Source organism: Eptesicus fuscus, chromosome 11, assembly GCF_027574615.1.
Source record: "Eptesicus fuscus isolate TK198812 chromosome 11, DD_ASM_mEF_20220401, whole genome shotgun sequence".
In the NCBI taxonomy this organism is placed as follows: Eukaryota; Metazoa; Chordata; class Mammalia; order Chiroptera; family Vespertilionidae; genus Eptesicus; species Eptesicus fuscus.
In genome coordinates this window covers 36,773,226-36,791,567 of record NC_072483.1, presented here as the reverse complement: position 1 = coordinate 36,791,567, position 18,342 = coordinate 36,773,226, and the positions used below count along the sequence as shown (strand labels likewise).

At 39.3% G+C, this 18,342-nt stretch overlaps 1 protein-coding gene across 2 annotated transcripts in view; it reads left to right on the top strand.

Annotated features, from left to right (window-relative positions):
• Positions 1 to 13,974, top strand: part of CYTIP (cytohesin 1 interacting protein) — a 69,697-nt gene extending 55,723 nt beyond the window's left edge. For both annotated transcript variants that reach the window (XM_054723419.1, XM_008138673.3), the window contains exons 6-8: positions 2,212 to 2,281; positions 8,848 to 8,914; positions 12,431 to 13,974. In XM_054723419.1, coding sequence (XP_054579394.1) covers positions 2,212 to 2,281; positions 8,848 to 8,914; positions 12,431 to 12,894 — 601 coding nt within the window. In that variant the 3' untranslated portion in view covers positions 12,895 to 13,974. The remainder of the gene's footprint in view (positions 1 to 2,211; positions 2,282 to 8,847; positions 8,915 to 12,430) is intronic.
• Positions 13,975 to 18,342: the final 4,368 nt, after the last annotated feature.

Sequence of the window (18,342 nt, the reverse complement as noted above, 5' to 3'; positions counted from 1 at the left end):
GTTAGTTTTATTCCTATTTATAGGTGAAGTGACTGAGACTGAAACGAGGTTTAGTTAAGATCAACCATCTAGTAAGTCACAGGGCTGGGATTTGGCCACCTGTTCTAGATGCCAAGATCTCTTCTCTTCAGCCACAGCACAGCTGCTCATTGTAAGCTGCCAATAGAAAATCCACTGGCCACTCTTCAGTGATGGTGGTCTAAAACTTCAAAGGATGTTTTGGGTGTGTCTAGTAGTTTTGGAAGATGACTGCTAGTGATAGAGGACTGAGTCTAACTGCCTGCATTTTCTCTTGGATTCTATATGGTTTTTGCCTTGCAGATTCAAGCTTCTTTTTACCCTAACTCATAGGATCCATAGAGTTGGACTCAGTCCTCTATCAGCACCAGAAGATTGTTCTTAACTAAAGCTCATGTAAGCCTCAGGAAATATCTAAAGAGTAATGGCTGGAGACAGTGGGAAAGCCAGAGATCAGGAAAATGATAGTCTATATAAATACTGAAGAGAGCAGCCAATCTAGGCCTGAGGTTTTGTCCATAGACATCTGTTGCTTGGGCAGGTCAGATTGACATTAAATGTCCCAATGGAACAGATCCACAGGGATCCTCACCATTGCTCACAATCAAGACTGCTCTAATGAGGAAGCAGATAATGTCTTGGCTTGCTATCATCTCATTATCTTGGGTATGATGCTATTAGAAATTGAGGAAAATTGATCTCCACCTTTAATGCTAGTATTTTGCCACTAGAGGCCTGGTGCACAAAATTTATGCACTGGGGGGGTGAGGGGGCACCTCAGCCTGGCCTGTGCCCTCTCATAGTTCAGGATCCCCCGGGGATTGGGCCTAAGCTGGAACTCCCTCTCGCAGTCCCGGGCTCTCACAGTCCTTGTTCCTTACTGCCTGCCTGCTGTAGAGGTGGAAGAGGCTCACACCACCTCTGCTGTGCTCACCAGCCATGAGCCTGGCTTCTGGCTAAGCAGGGGGATGGGGGGAGGAGTGTGACTCAACCAGAAGCTGGGCTCACTGCTTCTTAGCACTGGCCCTGCCCCCCCAGTGGGGGGGCAATCTGGGGCCAGGCCAGCTGGGGGAGGGGCTGTGGGAGGTTGAGGCACTGCAGTAGCACCCCGTCCAGCCTCTGTGGAGGCTCCTGGCCTGTGCCGCCCCCTCTCCCACTGCCTCTGCACAAGGGGGGTCGTGGAGACCACCATGGCTGACCTGGTGGAGCAGGCTCTCTGGCCCCACCCCTGCCCACTGATCGTTCCGGAAGGTTGTTCGGCTGTCCAGTCTAATTAGCATATTACTCTTTTATTATTATAGATGCCTTGAAAAATTCTTGCATCTTTAAAGTTAGATTATTTATCAAAAGGAATTTGAACCAATACTTTAAAAATGTTTAGGTGTGTGACTCAGACATAAAATTTATCTTATTCAGATTGATGGCTTAATGGTGAAAATAAAGGCCTTAACTTGTGCCCACAAAACAAATCAAATCACTCAGGATAGAACAAGTCTTTTTATTTTTAGAAAGGTATAGGGAGAAAGAACACCATCAAGTAGATAATTCTAGGATTAAAGTTGTGAGTTTAAAAGGTTTTGAGGTGAGAGAGTCATATGAAGGTTACTAACTGATAGTAGTTCTGGTTTTCTTTGTTCTAGCTCCAAAGTTAAGACAATTTACAGAAATAAAAGCTCCTGACACCTTAGTGAGGAAAAGATTTTTCCCTTTCAAGGATTAGCATGTTGATGCCACTGTTTGAAATTCTTATTGTTATTCTCATTGCTTGCTATTCTTATTGCTATATTCTTCATGCTTAGCATGGTGTCCAAAGTCTGGTACATAGTAATGTCCAATAAATATTCACCAAATGGACGAGGTGATTCAGCCAGACCCCACAAGAATAGATTCTAGTAGAAAACAACCACCATTGCCATACAGGGGCTTCTATAAAATGAGCTACAATTTACACATTAACAAAAATCTTTCAGTCACCCTCCCCAGGGGAGTTATTTTTTGTTTGTTTTCCCCATTTTCTTTCTCTGAATGTTGTTAGATTTGAAGTAGGTCCAGATACTTTTAGTGCCAGGAGAATCTTAACGTTTATGTTGCCTTGTAAGGAGTCTGTTTAAATTGTAGTACTTCATAAGGATGGTACTTGTTTGAATGAATCTCTCATGCTCTTCTCCTCCCCTCCTTTTTTTCTTAAAACAGGATAGAGACTCTTAATGGAACAGCAATTCTCAAGAAAGCCGAGCTTGAAGCAAAGCTGCAAGTTTTAAAGGTAATTTAATTTAATACAGTGAGGAACATTTTTCATCCTTGAATGTGTGAGTGGTAGAATGAAGATCTATTTGAGGAATTGAGATAGCCCTTGAGGATGAAATGTCATGATGAGTCTAAAATGCTGAATTATCAAGAGCCAGACAATTGGCTTTGCAGGAATATTAAATTTCACAAACCAGCGCAAATCATTTCCTTCCTCCTTCTGTGTGTCTATGAGGCTCAGAAAGGCAACAAGGAAGAACATCAATTAAAGAACATTTCATTAATGCACCTTTCTCTCTTGATTTACATTTTGTGTGGGGTAGGTGAGGGGGAACAAAGAAGGAGGAGCTGGTCTCTGTCATTTTCCCAAGTTCTGTGTGTGTGTGTGTGTGTGTGTGTGTGCGCGCGCAGAGGGCCTGGAAGTTTTGCTTCCTATTGTCTTCCTCTGCATCCTTCCATTCTGCCTCATTCTTACCACAAAAATAATCTCCCTGCACTCCTTTGGCTGTCCTTGAATCTGCTTTCATTGGCAAGCACACTATCAACTTTGAATAGGAAAAAATAAAGCTTTTAGGAGATAGTGCACAGTGCAGGGTGTTCAGTGTAAATTTCCTGGTATGGCTCTTTGAAGGTCTAAAAAGTCTTAGCAGACTGGAGGGGTCCTGCCAGGCCATGGAGTTCAGACCCTCACTCCTGTACACCTGGGTCAGAACCCTGCAGACCCCTGCTCGGTTCCAAGGACCTCTGTATCCCAGGGCTGCAGCCCCTCTGAGCAAGGATCGCAGGGTTTGCTGTAGACAGGCTGCTCACTTGGGTTTTGTATAGCAATAGCTGCCATTTGTTAGTTTTCTTTATGAAGTATGTACTTCTAAATTATTGAGCCATTAACTATCATTAATTAGTATTCACTCCATTGAGGATGGAGTTACTATACAGTATTTATATTTTATCTTGTATACACTTCCCCCACATCTAATTAATCAACAAGACCTGTTTTCTTTTTTGCCAACATCTTGCTATTTTGCTTATTCCTGTTATTTTTTAAATCAATTTGTAAAATTCTTTGGGGAAAAAAAATTCTGTTTATATTTTCATAGAAATTGAATTGCATTTATAGAATAAATAAAATCAATTGACATCTTTATGGTTTTTACTTTTCTTATTTCAAATACAGTTGAATAATTGGAGGTAAAGGGGCAAAACTTTATCTACAAATAAAATTATAACTATACAGAAAAATCTAAGGGAATCTATAAACATTTTATTAGAATAAAGGGAGATCAGCAAGACTATTGGATTTAAAAACCAATAACAATAAGTTAAAAATCTTTTAATATTAAAATATTATATTTATTAACAAAGAAAAATTAGAAGGTACTTAAGAATAAATATAACAAAATATATATATATAATTGCATGAATAAACTATAAAATGTTTTTGAAATAAAAAAGATTCTATAAGTCTTTGTTAGATTTATTATTTTATAATTTATGATTTTATTTCTATAGTTTCTTTACTTACAATTAATATTTTGATTGAGATTAAAGTATAAATATGTAAAATAACATTTTCTATGCTGTCACTATATTCAAACACCTTTCTAAACTGTATAATATCTAATAAATTATCTATAGATTTTTTGGGGCTTTCTATAAAGAGAATGACTATCTGTTAAGAATGACATTCAGTTCTTTTTCTTAGTAACTAGGGCCTGCAATACAGTGGTTGACAGAAACTATAATTGTGGGGATCCTTGTTTTGTTCTTGACTTTAAAGGGAATTTTTTGTCACTTTCATGTTAAGAATGAGCTATCTCTATACTTTTCAGGTTAAAGAGGCTCCCTTCTATACCAAGTTTGCTGGTAGTTTTTATAGGGCTTGTATATTAAACTTGACCAAATACCTGTTTTTGCATGTGTTAAGATGGTCATCTCATTTTTTTATTTTAAAAAAATCTGTCAACATGGTGAATGACATTTAAAGGTTTCTAATGTAAAGCCACCCTTGAATTTCTAAAACAAAACCAATCTGATCCATAATTTATAATCATTTTTTATAAACTTATAGATTTGGTTTGCTAACATTTTCTTAAGGATATTTGAAGGTAGCTTCACTTTTCAGATAGAATGGTCTATATTTTCCCCCCTCAGGCTGTTCTTTCTTTAGCTTTGGTATCACATTTACTGGCCTCTTAGCATGAGCTAGGGAACATGTTCCGTTTTTGTTCTCTGTAGAATATTGGTAACACTATCTGAACCATCAGGGCTGGAAGTTCTTTTTTGGTGAAAATACCTTTAAATTGTTTCAGTTTCTTTATTAGTTATAAACTACTCAGGCTTTCTGTTTTATGGGGTGCTGTGGTTTTTTCTGGAGCCAATTTTGTCAAATTATCTTTTTGTTAATAAAGTCTTTAAATAATTGCATGAAGTTTTTAATAAAAATTCTATTCTCGTTTTTTTCTTTTCTATCACAACTGATTATGTCCCCATTTTTACTTGTTCCACTTTCTATGCCTTCTCATCTTTTTATTTCTTGGTAGTTCTCTCTAGAGCAGGCGTCCTCAAACTACAGCCCGCGGGCCACATGCGGGTGTTTTTGCCGTTTTGTTTTTTTACTTCAAAATAAGATATGTGCAGTGTGCATAGGAATTTGTTCATAGTTTTTTTTTTTAAAATATAGTCCGGCCTTCCAACGGTCTGAGGGACAGTGAACTGGCCCCCTGTTTAAAAAGTTTGAGGACCTCTGCTCTAGAGGATTTTTGAGTCTTTTAAAATACCGAGTATTTCAATTTGTGCCCATTTGTTATCTTTTGCTGATTGCTTTTAAGCTGTTCTTTTGTCTTTACCAATCTACAGTTTCACCTCAATGTGACTGCATCTGGATTCATTTCTAAATATATACTGCGTAGAACTTAGAGCTTCAGTGCCCTTTCCATCTAAACTGTCTTTAGTTTTAGAAAACTATCAGCTCGATATCTTTGAATAGATAGTTGATCCTTGAACAACATGGATTTGAACTGCATGGATTCACTTACTAATACACATGGATTAGTTTTCATCTTATAATCAGGCGATATAAACTTACGGCATCAGTAAATATAGTACTCTAAACTTATTTTCGCTTTCTTATTATTTTCTTAACATTTTTTTCTCGAGTTTACTTTATTGTAAGAATATAGTATAAAATACATATAACATACAAAATAAGTGTTAATCAACTGTTTATATTACTGGAAAGGCATCCAGTCAATAGTAGACTATCAGTAATTAAGTTTGGGGAGTCAAAAGTTATATGGTTATATGCAGATGCTTTACTGTGTAGGTGTGGGGGGGACTCCCACATTGTTCAAGGGTCAACTGTATCTTTTTTCACCATTCCCTGAATTATCTTGTGGAGTGCCTTATTTTTGAGTCCCTTGATTTGCCTTCCAGGCTGCCTACCTGCTCTTTCATATTTTGTATTACTTAATCTTTTTAATGTTCTTTTTGAATTCCTTAGTAACAGCTTCAGTAATGCTGTCTGTGTTCCATACAGAATGTGTTCCTTCTATTAAAAGTTAATTTTTTATTCTCAAGTAGCTCTTTTTTATTTTGATCAGTTCTTGTTCCTTTTTGTTTCAAATTTCTTCTTCTTATTAACACATTGTTATCATTTATCTCTCAGAAGATCATAAATATCCTCATTTTAAAGTCTTTTTGGACACTTTCTATTTTCATTTTACTTGGAGAGAATCCATACACTGATGATCAGTTTTTTTGTCCTTGTTACTAAACTTCAGCGGGTGTTTTGAAATTTAGATTGCCTACGTCCCTTGCATGGTGGCCTCTCCCTTCTGCTCAGTGTGATAGTTGGGCAGTTGCCTCCATGATACATATCAAGGCTGCCAACCCAGAGCCAGGTCTGGCAGCTAGGAGGCCTTCCCTGGAGGGTCAGTGTGCTGCTTGGCTCGGGGCCTGAGGCTGCGTTTATGTATTCCTGCCCCGCTAGGTGCAAGCTCTATGTGAGCCATTGCCACCCTTAGACCCTTTCCCCAGCCTCCTTTGCATGGTGCTGGAGCTTCAGCCAAGGTTCTTTTCTCAAGCAGGAAACTCGTCTCTGTCCTGTGCCACATAAGTGTATTTAAACTATGTATCACCCTAAGATCCACATTCCTAGTACCTCTTTCTGTTTCTTCAGGTCCAGCAGGACTTTGGGTTCATTCCTGCTTACTTCGTGCATGTCTGTTCCTTTTCTCATCTTGAAATGATAAAATTTCCAGCTCATCTCTTGAGCCAGAAGTTTCTTGGGTATGACCTATAACCAGGGTCAGGCTGGCTTCCCCTCACAGAATGACATTTAGCATGTAAGGGTGCATTCTGTTTCATCAAAGACTGTGTTTTCAGGGATTCCCTTTCTCATGACCTATGATTCACAGTTTAACATGAAAATAGTACATCCAATGGGCTAATGGGGGGAGTTACTTTTTAATCTAGTTCTGTCATTGACTGGGTTTGTAGCCCTTGGGAAATATTTTGCTATATTGAACCTTTATTTTCTAATCTGGGACATTTTTGGACAGTTCGGAAAATTAAATAGCAGGTTATCCACAAAAGCACGATAAAGTAGTAAAGTGCCATGGAAATAGTTAACTGACACGGGTGTCTCATGTAGACTGAAAACATGGGAAATATATCCAATCCAACATATTTAATCTGTGATAGTTGAGTGTTGTTTCAGGGAGCCGTTAGTTTACATGTCCATTCAATCAATATGCATTGAGCTGTTGCTATGTGAGGCACTGACCTGGGCATAGTGAGGGGATGTGGCCCAGTATAGTTAAATCTCCCATGTGCTTTGTCTTCTAATGGCGAGAGATTAAATTGGTGCAAATATACAACTGTGATGTTAATAGCAACCAGAAACAGGCTCTGAGGAAAATAGGGAAGCTTAGATATAAACTAAAAACTCTTAGTCACTTTGACGTATCTGCTCTTTACACTGGTATTTTCTTGGTTTAAGTGATGACATACTTAGATGACTGGGCCAGATCAACAGATTAGATATTTTAAAACCTTTATTTTTTTAGAAAAAATCAGTATGTAACAAGCCCTGACTTTGTATTTCTGGATAAGTAGGTGCCGAAATACAACTTCTTCTTCTCTCTATTTAGTTTTGACTGTCAAGCCAGCCTCATGCTCCCCTACTAGACTCTATTCCTTTACAGGAGATAGGCCTCTTGAAGAAAAAAGAAAGGGGTTGGTATATAGGCCAGATCTTTTTAGTTCTATACTCCTTGGTTCCCTAATTCTGACCTCCGTGTGACTGATGAAAGGTGTACACAGATAACAGCTGTGATTCAGGTAGCCCAGCAGTCTTAGAGCCATATGGACTACATTATAATACAGAAAGAACAAGAACTTGGTGGCTTGAATTTATTGCTTAATATTATATTTGCAATCATAGGATTGCTGCTAAATGTTATCAGAGATTGGAAAATCCTGCCCAGTGATTGTTTAGGCCCAGAATTGAGGAACCAGCCATTTTCCCTTAAGCATTTAATGACATTCTTGTATTTTATTTTTTTCTTTCCTTTAGGCCTTCCCCTTTCAAATGTACTTCTTTTTCTCTTCATTTTTAGACTTTATCTGACCTTCCCAGATTGTGTCAAGTGAAGGACCCCTTTCCCACTAGGTGTCCGGAGGCAAAGCTGAGCTGTGCCTGCCCGCTGGGCTGGCTGTGGGGCCCTGAAGTGGCAAAGGAAAGGGTGGGGTAGAGAACAAAGAGCAGGAGAGAGAATGAGCCTTTGATGGTGCCTTGCCAGATGCTTTCTGCCTGGTTGGCTTTCAATCCCCATCACCTCAGCCCAGTCGTGGGCTGGTCCAAGCCTCCCCTGCCACCTTGATCATCACATCAGCCACTCTTTTCCCACCCTGGGCCACGGCTCTCAGGTGCTGGGCAGCAGGGGAAGGAAGCAGTTAAGAAGTCAGGGTGCTAAGCAGTGTTTTAACTTTAGCCTTCCAAGGAAGCCTCTCAGAACAGGTAGACTTCCTCTTTTTGGTGTAGAAAATAAAAAGCAGAAAAGACAGCTGATGATGGTATTTACTGAACAAATAAGATCTAGTCACTGTTCTAATCACCTCACATCTATTAACTCATTTAACCTGCATGACAATCCCAGTGTTTAGGTTCTGTTATTATCTTCATCCTGCATCTGGGAGAAGCCTAGAATGTAAGTCCCTGTCTAAACAGATACTACATGGACACAGACCTAAGCAATCTGGTTCGATAATACTTATTTAAAATAAAAATATACAAATGTTATTGTTTCTATTGTCTACTGTTTTTATTGTTTCTATTGCTTTCATTGTTCCTATTGAAATGATGTCATGGTTTCAACTTCTTGGTGCTACTCAATTATTTCTTGAGAAAGTAGTTTTCCCAATATCCTCCTTTTATACAGAAAAACATCTTTCAAATGAACAAGGGAGGTTGTTAGTGCCAGAAAGAAAGGAAAAAGAATTAATCACAAATCTCAACACCTAGAAGTAAATTGCTATTTCACTGGGGTTTCCTAATATTAGCACTTTTTTCTTTTTTCTCAGCAAACCTTGAAGAAGAAATGGGTGGAGCTCAGAACTCTGCAGTTACAGGAACAGCGCCTGCTTCATGGTAAATGTGATTTCCTGTTCAGAAACCACACTAACATTTCACCCTTTTAGTATTTCTGCCTCTAAGTTGCATTAAGATTATCATCATTTTAAGAAAAAATTGTGGCCAAACCGGTTTGGCTCAGTGGCTAGAGCATCAGCCTGCGGACTGAAGGGTCCCAGGTTCGATTCCGGTCAAGGGCATGTACCTTGGTTGCGGGCACATCCCCTGTGGGGGGTGTGCAGGAGGCAGCTAATCGATGTTTCTCTCTCATCGATGTTCCTAGCTCTCTATCCCTCTCCCTTCCTCTCTGTAAAAAAATCAATAAAATATATTTAAAAAAAAAAAACAAAAAAAAAAACAAAAGAAAAAAGAAAAAATTGTGTAGCATGGATAATGAATACTACTTCGTATTTCTTTGGAGTGACCTATGTATTTGGAAGAGGGATAAGTCAAGTCACATCCTTCCTTCATACACATAACATATGCACATCCAAGCATGCATATACGCACCTGCATGCACACGCTTGCAAGAGGCACCTGGAGATGTTAGAAGAGCAGTAGGAATGATGGCCTGATTTCAGCAGATGAGTGAAATTCCTGAGAACGTCCATGGCTCAGGGGCTGTGTAGTTCCCAGAAACTACTGAGGCTGGAATGGTAGCACACTTTTTGTGTAGAGCTCCTATCACTTGTTCAAATTGTATAGGTTACATTAATGCAGAGATATTCTCCTTTATGACCTCCAAGACAGAAATGTGAATGATCATAATAATAGTAACATCATTGTTCTTGCCATTGTGTACATTCTGAAGGGAAGGGATGAGTTTAAAATTTGTCGATTTGCGATTTGCTATGTGACTAGTGTGACCTGAAGAACTTGTATGTATAAATAATTCATTGAAACCACTAGCAGAGTGGGTGTGAAAGATAGGTTATATTTCCTTCAAATAATACCAAGTCTAAAGTCTCTATTTATAACCCAGATATCTGTCAAAAATGATAACCTCTTTCCAAAAAGAAGGTACTTTTAATTTTTAATTAGGCACTAACGTATGGCTTAGAAATTGTGTTGAAGTTGTTTTTTGATAAAAAGTTTGTATGAGTTACTTCTATTTTTTATGTATTTAACTTAATATTTTTTAAAAAAATCATAACAAATTTTTTTGGGGCGTCTGAAGATTACTAGCAAGACAGGTACAAAATTTAGCTACTTCTTGGGTTTCTGTAGACCCGAAGGTTTGGGAAACCTTTGCCTTCACTTTTGGAGCATTCTGGAGTAGAGATGGGCTTTGTCCTGGATTTCTATAGGAATGGCCTTGTGGAGACAAGGTCCTTAGGTAAGAATCAAGGAGACTGAATCCTCATAAGGCCATTGTTGTACAAATTTTTTGAGAGTTGAAGGAGTTCTTTTTTACTTTTTCTCACCTAGAATAAATATTCAGGGCATGAAATTCTATAAAGCAATTGTTCTCTAATCAAAGCATTGCAAAATGAAATAAAGTAGGTTGTATTAGCAAAAAGAAAAGAATTATGATTAATCACTCACTGAGGGCTGGCCATACTTAACCTTGCAAATCAAAAGGAAAAATAAACAGTCTCCTTTTATATTGTCAACCAAGGACAAAGGAGAGCAGCAGTAGAGATAACGCAAAGTGAAACCATTTCTGAATGTCAATATTCTATTGCTTTTCTTTTTCTTTTTTTTAAATCTTTTAAAAATATTTTTATTGATTTCTGAGAGAAAGGGAGAGGGAAAGAGAGATAGAAACATCAATGATGAGAGAGAATCATTGATTGGCTGCCTCCTGCATGCCTCCCCGCTGGGGATTGAGCCTGCAACCTAGGCATGTGCCCTTGACCAGGAACCAAACCCTGACCTCCTGGTTCTTAGGTCAGTGCTTAACCACTGAGCCATGCCAGCTCTATTGTTTTTCTTGAAGTACTTACCATCTAATTACAGTCATCTCTTGGCATCCATGGGAGATTGTTTCTAGGACACACCCTATGGATACCAAAATTCAAGATGCCCAAGTGCATTCCATAAAATGCTATAGTATTTTCATACAACTTATGTTTACATGTAAGGCTACCAAATGGTATGCTATATTTCACTTCATTCATGTGGATTCAGTGTAATGCTTGGTGCCATGGCAAATTCAAATTTTGCTCTTTGAAACTTTCTGGAATTATTTTTTTTCTCAAATATTTTAGATCAGTGATTGGTTGAATCTAGGGGGCTGATGTATGTCTTTCTCAGGCTGGTATTACAGATAATCTGCTTTCTTTTCGAATTATACCAGCCAGTATAGAAGCAAGGGTGGTGGGACAGGATATTGGTATGTGAATAAAATTTGAATTTGGGGAGCCCAGATGTAGGTTATAAAAGGTTGATGAAAAAATTAAGCTAAGCAGATAAAACTCAATTCCTTCAAATGAATTATTACTTACTAGTAGCCCTGTGCACAAATCTGTGCACTACTAGCTCTCTGAGGGGCCTGGCTGCTCCACGCCTGCTGCCCAGAGGCTCTCTGAGGCCTAGAGGCCCATCCACGGCTGGGCATGGAACACTTGCCTCATTGCTGGGGTGATGATGCAAGTGTTCTGCACCCTGGGCTGGCCAGAGGCCCATCTGCGGCCGGGTGTGGAACGCTTGCCTTGTCACTGCGGCGACAAAGCAAGCATTCTGCCAGGCCACTCACGCTGCCCGCTCTCAGCAGCCGCCCTCCCCAGGACTGGGAGACTCTGGCGAGGCTGAGAGGACTGGGAGCCGCCACCTTGTGTCTATGGGTGCTGCCATCTTTATGACAGAGTGATGGTTAATTTGCATATTACCCTTTTATTAGATAGGATTTGAGGACAGGGCTATTTTCTGGGTACAGTACCATTTCAGAGCATTTAAGTATTATAGCATTCTAATATGAAACTTGGGATATTGAGACTGGACAATATCCTTTTTGCCTTAAATACCTTTGACTTCTCTATAATGAGCCTACAAGTACAGGTTTTATACCTGTGTTTCCCCTACATGTCAAATAATGTTATTGTAAGTTTATAATCACTAAAAAGGACAGTAGTTAAACATAAGAGGAACTAAATGGAGAAAATCTATAAGATAGCATTTCTCCAAGTATATTCCTTAAAGCCCCATTTCTTTATCAATAATTTTAATAAAAGGTTTCAGGGTCACTTCAGTTTAAAAATGATCCTTTCAAAAATTCACAAGTCATGCTGGCATGCTGTCACATGAATAGAACTTGTTCTCATATGAAGAATCTGGTTTAAATGTATTTAATCTAGCCTTACTCTTTTCATGACCATGAACCCTTTTACATGGCAGGTAAGCCATGAGCAACTAGTTTTGGAAATCCTACTATAAGGTTTATCAAATTACCTTATAACCAGTCATTTATTCATGCAAGTCAAGGCTCAGTGAAAAATATTATTTACCCTTTGAAGAGAAATTTTGGTGTATTTACTTGTAGGGTGTGATAATGCTAAGATCCATTCCACATAGACTTTGTTTTCTGCATTCTAGGTGATGCAGCTAACTGCCCAAGTTTGGAAAACATGGACATAGATGAATCAGTTTTGTTTGGAACCCTGCCTGGGGCTGGTTCAGCCCTCCCAGACCGGAATCGATTATCCAGTGAGAGCAGCTGTAAGAGCTGGCTGAGCTCCATGACAATGGACAGCGAGGATGGCTACCAGACATGGGTGTCTGAGGACTCGAGCAAGGGAGCCTTCAGCCGACAGACAAGCACCGATGATGAGTGCTTTGTCCTCAAGGATGGGGACGATTTTCTGAAGAAGTCATCTTCCAGGAACCGAAGCATCAGTACGGCCAGCAGTGGGTCCATGTCTCCCATGTGGGAGAGCAACTTCTCAAGCATGTTTGGGACTCTGCCCCGAAAAAGCAGAAGGGGGAGTGTCCGGAAACAACTCTTGAAATTCATCCCTGGCCTTCACCGCCCTGTGGAAGAGGAAGAGAGTCGCTTTTGATGGGTTGGGATGCCCCTTCCTATGAGCGTATTTCATAAATATTTCTAGACTTGTTTAGATCAACTCCACCCAGCTTAGTGGGAAAGTGCAAATGAATTGCAAAACTGACATCCCATTTTATGGCAATAGTGACCTTTATTTAAAGTTTTTCTATCGTGTTGTTGTTTTTCCCCCTGCATCTTAATGTTTTAACTTAGAACAGCTGAAGTTCTAAGCAGACAGTAAGGAAATAAAGTTGTAAGTTAGATAATATAACAAATTAACAAATATACTTGCTAATGCTAATGCTGCCTGTGAAGGCAAGCGTAATATTTATTTTGTAGGTTATCCATGTGAAAAATTGAGAACTTTGGAGTCCAGTGTAAATAAGAGAGTGACAATATAATTATTTGGAATACCTTCTGTAGGTAAATAAGTAGGTATCAAAACTTGATGTTAGCTTAGGCTCAGTAACCTCTTGGGAGGTTTAAAAATAGGCAATTTTGAATGTTTCTGTTAAAATCTCTGAAGAATTATAAACAAAGATGACCATCAGCCATTTTTTACATCTACAGTGACAGTAAAGCGGGAAGTATAAGATTTAATATGAGGGTTTAAGCTTCATGAGACCCATGGAAAGATATTGTCTAAGGTGGGTACTGAGAAATATTATAATAAGTTTGGTGTGTTTTTTTTTTATAGGCAGCCTAAACAAAATGGGTGGAAATGTTATTCTTACTTGATTCATTTTTTATTCCATCTAAATATTGAACTGGCAAGATTTTATAGCTTTGTAATTTTTTTAAAGAAATCTAAAATTTGAAAAACTAGATTCAGGAAAAGGATTTTCCTCCTGTAGATCCATACCACTCCTTACATTATGTTATATATTTTAAATAGTTATTGCCTTGGCACCCTTTAGCCTATTCGTTATGTTAGTATCACATTATGTCTAGCCATTCAATTGCATTTTTATTCAACGCCCATTAAAGTCCATAATTTTTCTCTTCTGGTGATACAGCTGCTCACTGCCTCTATTCTAGAGTAAATAACCCCAACAATATAATAAATAGCCCTTACTGATTTTAAGGTGTGTGTGTGTGTGTGTTTATATGTGTGTGTGTTTGGGAGAAATAGAGTCATTTGATAGTTGACTTTGAGTGGAAAATCTACACTCAAATAAACTGAGGGAAGAATGAATCATTTGAGAAAAAAAAAATAGAGGAGACGGTAAGGAAGCCTGTAGGTTAAGAAAAAAATAATAAAATAAAAGTGATCTCTAATTGAGACCTGATCTCTATTAATTCTTTGAACTCAAAAGCATCCAGTGGGCTCTACTTGAGAATCACTCATACGAAAAGCAGAGTGCAGCGTGTTTCACAGAGACAATAGCAATCTTGCCTACATTTACAGACTTCTTAGTAGATTAAAAATGGTTTCCATGTGATCCCTGACATAACCCTGGAGATAGGTGTTAGGCATGCCCTCAGAAGCAGGAATTTGCAGACGTTCCCATAGGCAGTGGCTGGGCTGAAGTTGGAAGCCAGTTCTTCCTGTCTCTCGCCTATCATTATAGTCTCCCTAGATGTTGTTTACCCTTTTGCTGGTTTTGTGTAGTTATTTTATCACCACAGGCCACAGGAGGATACACTCTCCCTCCAAGAATACATAAAGCATGCAATTGTAGCTACCGCATGGACAAAGAGACTGTTTTTGGTAAATAGAAAAACAAACACCTATTTAGGGTGATTCTCCTGGTCTGCATTAGTAAGTTTTCAGATATAGGCACGTTTATAACTGCATGGTTAGCAATACATTTATTTTCAACAAGGGCTAGCAAATGGGGTGTGATTCAACTGATAGAGCTTACTTCTTATCATAGACTAGAATTATCATGTCAAAGATCTGCTTACATAAATGCATTTCCTGTTAATCCTATTTCACAGAGTTCAGCAGAAAGAAATACCACATTTATTTGAGGAAAGATGACTTTAGTCTTCTGTGATGTGAACAATGCTTTGAGAACCACCATGGGTCATCTGGGAAAGCAGACCATAGGTCATTTACTTTTCTTGTGACTTTAAGTGTTAAGTATAGTGCAATACTTCCTTCTTACAGTCAACAACCCCCCAAAAAAAGGCACAGGGAAGGAACAGAGCAAGTCACACTAGTCTGTGATAAGACGAATTAGAGTCAAGAGTCAGTTATGTTCTGGAAAAAAAGAAAAGCAGTTTTTAACCAGAGTACAGGAAGGAAGGGTATGACATGTTATGTGTGTTCACAAGTTGTAAGAAAACTAGCTGTTGTTTAGTGGAAATGTGGGTAAATTCCTCTAAACATAGCTTTTCAGACTGCGTGTGACCTTAGGAGGGCTTTAGATTTCATTTCCCTGCTTAGACACAAAATGACTCATTTTTATGTAATTTACTAAGAAAAGGGTTGAAAAGTGTTTTTTTTTAACCCCAAACTTGTCAAATATATAATATTGGTGATTAGCATTAATTGACAATTTGTTATGAAAATGCATTTTCTAGTACGCATTGATAAACCATAATTTGAATCAAGCATATTGGGAATTTCATTGTTATGTGGTTAAAGGAACATCACAATGTCAAAAAGTTAGGAATTATATTTTTGAAATAAAATTTTATTCATCACTTTCTACTTTATATACCTTTATATCTTAGTTGCATGATGCAAACAGTATTAAAAATTCTAGTTTGTACTAAAGAAATCAAACATAGACACAGTTTATGTGTTCTGATTATCCTATCTCATAAAAAAGTAATATGCAAATTAACTGTACCTCTGCCACACCCACAAGCCACGCCCACCATCCAATCAGGAGTGAGTATGCAAATTAACCCAACCAAGATGGATGAGGCCATGGAGCAAGCAGGAGGCTTGGGTTTCCCCGGCAATAGAGGAAGCCAAGCTTCCTGCACAGCCTGGCCGGCCCAGGACTCCACTCAAGGCCATAAAGTTTCAATTATAGAAGATAAATAAATCCCAACAAAAATGGCGGCAGCCACACAGTGAGCAGGAAGCTTGGGTTTCCCTGGCGATGGAGGAAGCCAAGTTCCTGGCCTGCCCTAGCCGCCGCTGAAGGCTACAAAGTTTCAATTATAGAAGATAAATAAATCCCAGATACCAGAGCTTCCGCTTGGGTCACTGGGGGGTGTGGCTGGCCTGAAAACCACCACAGGCCCCTTGCCCAGGCCGCCCCACACCCTAAGGGAACCCCCACCCTGATCCAGGACACCCTTTAGGGCAAACCAGCTGGCTCCCACCCATGCACCAGGCCTCTATCCTATCTAATAAAAGAGTAATATGCAAATTGACCATCCCTCCAACACTCAAGATGGCTGCCCCCATGTGTTCAAAGATGGCTGCCCCCATGTGAACACAAGATGGCCACCACAAGATGGCCAGCAGGGGAGGGCAGTTGGGAGGGACCAGGCCTGCAGGGGAGGGTAGTTAGGAGTTACTAGTCCTGCAGGGAAGGGCAGTTAGGGGTGACCAGGCCAGCAGAGGAGGCAAGTTGGGGGCGACTGGGCCTGCAGGAGAGGGCAGTTAGGGATGATCAGGCCTTCAGGGGAGGGCAGTTAGGGGCAATCAGGCTGGCAGGGGAGTGGTTAGGGGGTGATCAGGCTGGCAGGCAGAAGCAGTTAGGGGCAATCAGGAAGGCAGGCAGGCAAGCACTTGGGAGCCAGCAGTCCTGGATTGTGAGAGTGATGTCCAACTGCCCATTTAGGATTAGGCCTAAACGGTTGGTCAGACATCCCTCGAGGGGTCCCATATTGGAGAGGGTGTAGACTGGGCTGAGGGACACACCCACCGTGCACGAATTTTGTGCACCGGGCTTCTAGTAAAGTATAAGTATTTATGGATGTATGTAATCTAAGTAGTAGTAAATAATACATAACTATTGAATCCTTCAGATCACAAAATTATTGGTACTTTATATCTATTTTCTACAGCACTATGAGCATAAAATTTAAAAAAAACTGATAACTTTTTGAAATAAAGGATGCCATTATTCAGTGTCAGAACTTTTTCTCTATCTCTATCTAATCTCTTTCCCTACCTACCTTAAATGAAATAAATGGCTGTTGTGAGTGTAAATTTTTAAAAATCTGGGGTGAACACTTGACACCTCTTAAGGTTCCTAAAAGGCATTACCTAGTAATTGAGGTTTTGCACTTATATTAGCTTTCTATTCTTTAACAAATTACTACAGACTTGGAGGCTTAAAACATATTTATCATCTCAAAGTTTCTGAGGGTCAGGAGTCTGGGCAAAGCGTAGCTGGGTCTGCTCAGTGTCTCACAAGGTTGCAATCAAAGTGTCACCTGGAATTGAGTTCTTGCCTGGAGGCTGGACTGGGAAAGGATTTACTACCAAGTTCCCTCAGGTTGGTTGTCAGATTCATTTCCTTGTGGGCATAAGATTCATAACAGCTTGCTTATTAAAAACCAACAATGGAAACAAAGACTGAAGCAAGACAGAGTCTTAAATAATGGAGTGCAAGCATAGGGGTGACATCCCTTCACGTTTTCCATGCAGCCGAACAGAATTGCAGAGGGACATCCCATCAACTGCCATATTCTCTTCGTTTGACACAGTCACAGGACCCACTCACCCTCTAGAAGCAGGGATATGCAAAGGCAGGAACATCTGGAGGTGGAGATCAGTGTGCGGCAACCTTAGAGTCTTCACAGCACCATTCAGGAAGTCACACATTTGACAATATGAAGATAATGAGTTTCTCCAAAATATTTTGAGTAAAAATAAGTGGTGAATGTTACCATTGTTAATTTTTCTATAAATAAATGGTAAGATTAAAGATCCTTGAAGTTAAAGAACCTGGTCAAGATTGTATAACTAGCCAAAAAGCTGAGTAGGAAACTGAATCCAGATCTATTACTAACCTCTCAACTTTGTCCCAGAGGTACATGAAATGATAGAATATTTTTTATTATTATTGTTATTATATTTTTATTGATTTCAGAGAGGAAGAGAGAGAGAGAGAGATAGAAACATCAGTGATGAGAGAGAATCATCCATAGGCTGCCTCCTGCACACCCCATACTTGGGGCAAGTACCCTGATCAAGAATTGAATCCTGACCTCCTGGCTCATAAGTCAATGCTCAACCACTGAGCCATGCTGGCTGGACTGATAGAAGATTTTAAAAGAATATTAAAAAGTGAACTTAAATGGTTACTTGCTTTCCAATTCTGCTGGGGGAGTCTGAATGTATTTAAATGAATTCAGTGATTGGCATGCTGGACTTTATCATTTCTATATTGGTGCATCTTTATGAGCAGAAGATAAGGATTCAACAGAAAAACAAAACAACTCATAATCAAAGTTACAAAGCACAAAATAAAGGAACGATGATGAGCAGAGGTCAGCAGAGATAACAAACAGCAGAATTGTCTTATTTGAGAAAATAAAACAGATTGAA